General features: G+C 51.5%; 1 protein-coding gene across 1 annotated transcript in view; it reads left to right on the top strand.

Annotated features, from left to right (window-relative positions):
* Positions 1-1,276, top strand: part of RAP1GAP2 (RAP1 GTPase activating protein 2) — an 86,583-nt gene that overhangs the window by 6,241 nt on the left and 79,066 nt on the right. The window contains exons 3-4 of the mRNA XM_023731001.1: positions 32-244; positions 418-428. Coding sequence (XP_023586769.1) covers positions 32-244; positions 418-428 — 224 coding nt within the window. The remainder of the gene's footprint in view (positions 1-31; positions 245-417; positions 429-1,276) is intronic.

Below are 1,276 nucleotides of genomic sequence, written 5' to 3'. Positions count from 1 at the left end.
CTGCAGTGTGAGACCCTCCCTCTGTCTCCAGGTTGTGGAGAAGGGTGGCCCATACCCCCTAGTCATCCTGCCCCAGTTTGGGGGCTACTGGATCGAGGACCCTGAGAACGTGGGCACGCCAACGTCACTGGGAAGCAGCGTTTGTGAGGAGGAGGAAGAGGACAACCTCAGCCCCAACACATTTGGCTACAAGCTCGAGTGCAAGGCTGAAGCCAGGGCCTACCGCAGACACTTCCTGGGGAAGGTGAGCCCAGGGCCTAGGAGAAGATAGCTGCCGAAGGGGACACAGGCCCGGGCAGCCCCGTGTTTCTCTCTCCAGTGCCCCTCTTCTCTCCTCATCTCTTCTCCTTCCCGATCCCCGCACCTGTTGTTGCTTCCTGCCTCTGTCTTTGGCTTGAGAGCCCACTCCTGGAGCAGGGGAAGAGGGGGTAGTGCAGAAGCCAGGAAGGCCTGGGGCAGTGGGTCCTTGTGGGGACCACACCCAACAAATGTTTTAAGAAATCACGGCATGGATAGTGTTTGAGGGTGAAGGATGGTAGAGTGGAGTTTTAACCGTTCAAGGAAAAATATGTGCTCATACCTTGGAAGTCTCCGTTTCCACTTAAATATAGTCCATATTCTCATGTACTCATTCAAACACGTTCCTTGAGTACTTGTATGGGATGGGGCTCTGTGAGCCTCTAATTGCTTAAAAGTGACAGTGTTAACATTTCTTTAAATATCTTCTGCCCTCAGACACGCCAGATTCCAGAAGTCCCAGGGGGGTCACCTCCAGCTGGAGGCAGCTTTGCAGTCTCCCATGGAGGGGGATACATCAGAATCCTTGGGGCTCTTGTTAAAATGCAAATCCCAGGGCCCTACCCTGATTCAGCAGGTCTGGAATGGGCTCCAGGAAGCTGTGGTTTTAGCCAGTGCTCCCTGAGCTGGAGAGAGACTTGATGGTCCAGGGACCCTCTCAGTGGCTCTTTTTGGGTCCGAGATGCTGTGGTTCCTGTTAGCTTTCTTCTCATAATTAGTCTGCATTGGCAGGGGCTGCACTCTGGGAGCAAGAATAAGTATCTTTTTTTTTTTTTGTTAATTATACTTTAGATGAAGGTTTAAATGAAGTTTTCTCATTAAACAGTTAGTACACATATCGTTTTATGACATTGGTTAACAACCCCACGACATGTCAACGCTCTCCCTTCTCAACCTTGGGTTCCCTATTACCAGCTTTCCTGTCCCCTCCTGCCTTCTAGTCCTTGCCCCTGGGCTGGTGTGCCCCTTTAGTCTCATT

This window comes from Trichechus manatus, unplaced genomic scaffold (genome assembly GCF_000243295.1).
Source record: "Trichechus manatus latirostris isolate Lorelei unplaced genomic scaffold, TriManLat1.0 scaffold00040, whole genome shotgun sequence".
NCBI lineage: Eukaryota > Metazoa > Chordata > Mammalia > Sirenia > Trichechidae > Trichechus > Trichechus manatus.
Note: the sequence above shows the minus strand (reverse complement) of the source record. Positions and strands in the feature narration are given on the sequence as shown.